Source organism: Eimeria mitis, genomic scaffold (genome assembly GCF_000499745.2).
Source record: "Eimeria mitis Houghton genomic scaffold, Emh_scaff583, whole genome shotgun sequence".
Lineage (NCBI taxonomy): Eukaryota > Apicomplexa > Conoidasida > Eucoccidiorida > Eimeriidae > Eimeria > Eimeria mitis.
Window position 1 is genome coordinate 2,196 of NW_013574074.1, and position 1,569 is coordinate 3,764.

Genomic DNA, 1,569 nt, shown 5'->3' on the forward strand with positions numbered 1-1,569 from the left:
GATAAAAGGAGTAAATGTAGAGAGACAGTCCTGGGTCTTAGAGTCCCAAATTTTTATCTTTCCGTCGGCGCTCCCTATACACCACAAAACCCTAAACCCTAAACCCTAAACCCTAAACCCTAAACCCTAGATATTTTGTAGAGTATTTCGCGTTCAAACCCTCGTAATAACCTCTCTCTAGATGCAATAAATAGGGTTTATAATTTGTTTAAGGGTTTAGGGTTTATATAGTATAGTATTTAGAGTCTATATAAAATCTAGGGTTTAGGGTTTATTAGGGTTTATGAGGGTTTAGGGTTTATTAGGGTTTAGGGTTTAGAACCTGTTATAATCTTTGTGTTGTCGGGGAGATATAAAGCGCAATTTACAAACGTAAGATGACCCCTAAACTCTTTGAGGGTTTTGCCTGCCTTCAGGCCATGAATCCTATACACAAACCCTAAACCCTAAACCCTAAACCCTAAACCCTAAACCCTAAACCCTAGGGAAGATACCGTCTGAGTCGTGGATACACACCACCACCACAAACCCTAAACCCTAAACCCTAAACCCTCAATTTTAAACCACACATTTATCCTGATGTTTTGTATATACACCACAAACCCTAAACCCTAAACCCTAAACCCTAAACCCTAAACCCTAAACCCTACGTACCTTGCAGTGGTATCGAAGGAGCCCGTGAGGATGTGGGTGTTATCTTTACTGAAGGTGATAGAAGCTATTGCTGATAAAAAAAATAAAAAAAAAATAAAAAAAAATATAAATAAATAAAAATAAAATAATATAAATAAATAAATAAATAAATATATAAATTAAATTAAATAAATAAATAAAATAAATTAATTAAAAAGATTAATTATCATACTATTAAAATGCTTAATGAGAAGGAAAAAAACCAAAACCCTAAACCCTAAACCCTAAACCCTAAACCCTAAACCCTAGATACAAGAAGAACACCCCATTCTATAAACCCTAAACCCTAAACCCTAAACCCTAATTTTTCATGTAAAATCATCTGTACATCAGATCAAAGCCAAAAGGCATCCGCTAGACAAACCAAAAGTGAATTCACAAGTCGCGGTTTAGGGTTTAGGGTTTAGGGTTTAGAAATTAGGGTTTAGGGTTTAGGGTTTAGGTGTACCTGCATCGTGAGCTTTGTCTATCTTCTTTATACACTGCCCCGTCGCCACCAACCAAACTTTCAGCTGTCCTGTTTGGCTCCCTGCAACCACAAACCCTAAACCCTAAACCCTAAACCCTAAACCCTAGATCCCTGAGCTGTATGCTACCATCAGACTCGCATTAGGGTTTAGGGTTTAGGGTTTAGGGTTTAGTACCTGTTGCAAGAGCTTCGCTGTCTCTACTAAAAGCAATCGCCACCACAGCCGTCTCATGCATCATCAGGTTATTCTAAACACCCACACAAACCCTAAACCCTAAACCCTAAACCCTAAACCCTAAACCCCTACAAAACCCTAAAAACCCCTACAGAACCCCTAAACCCCCCAAACCACTCCTCCGTAAACCCTAATTTCTCCCTCCCCTCTCCCCCCTCTTCTCCCCCCTCTC

General features: G+C 39.0%; 1 protein-coding gene across 1 annotated transcript; it reads right to left on the bottom strand.

The window, feature by feature from the left end:
• Positions 1–53: 53 nt before the first annotated feature.
• EMH_0016970 (WD-40 repeat protein, putative) lies at positions 54–1,401 on the bottom strand (the record flags this gene model as incomplete). The annotated part of the gene is made up of 5 exons (XM_013500776.1): positions 54–74; positions 369–426; positions 655–724; positions 1,142–1,222; positions 1,338–1,401. The coding sequence occupies 5 exons, from the start codon at positions 1,399–1,401 to the stop codon at positions 54–56; spliced, it is 294 nt and encodes a 97-aa protein (XP_013356230.1).
• Positions 1,402–1,569: the final 168 nt, after the last annotated feature.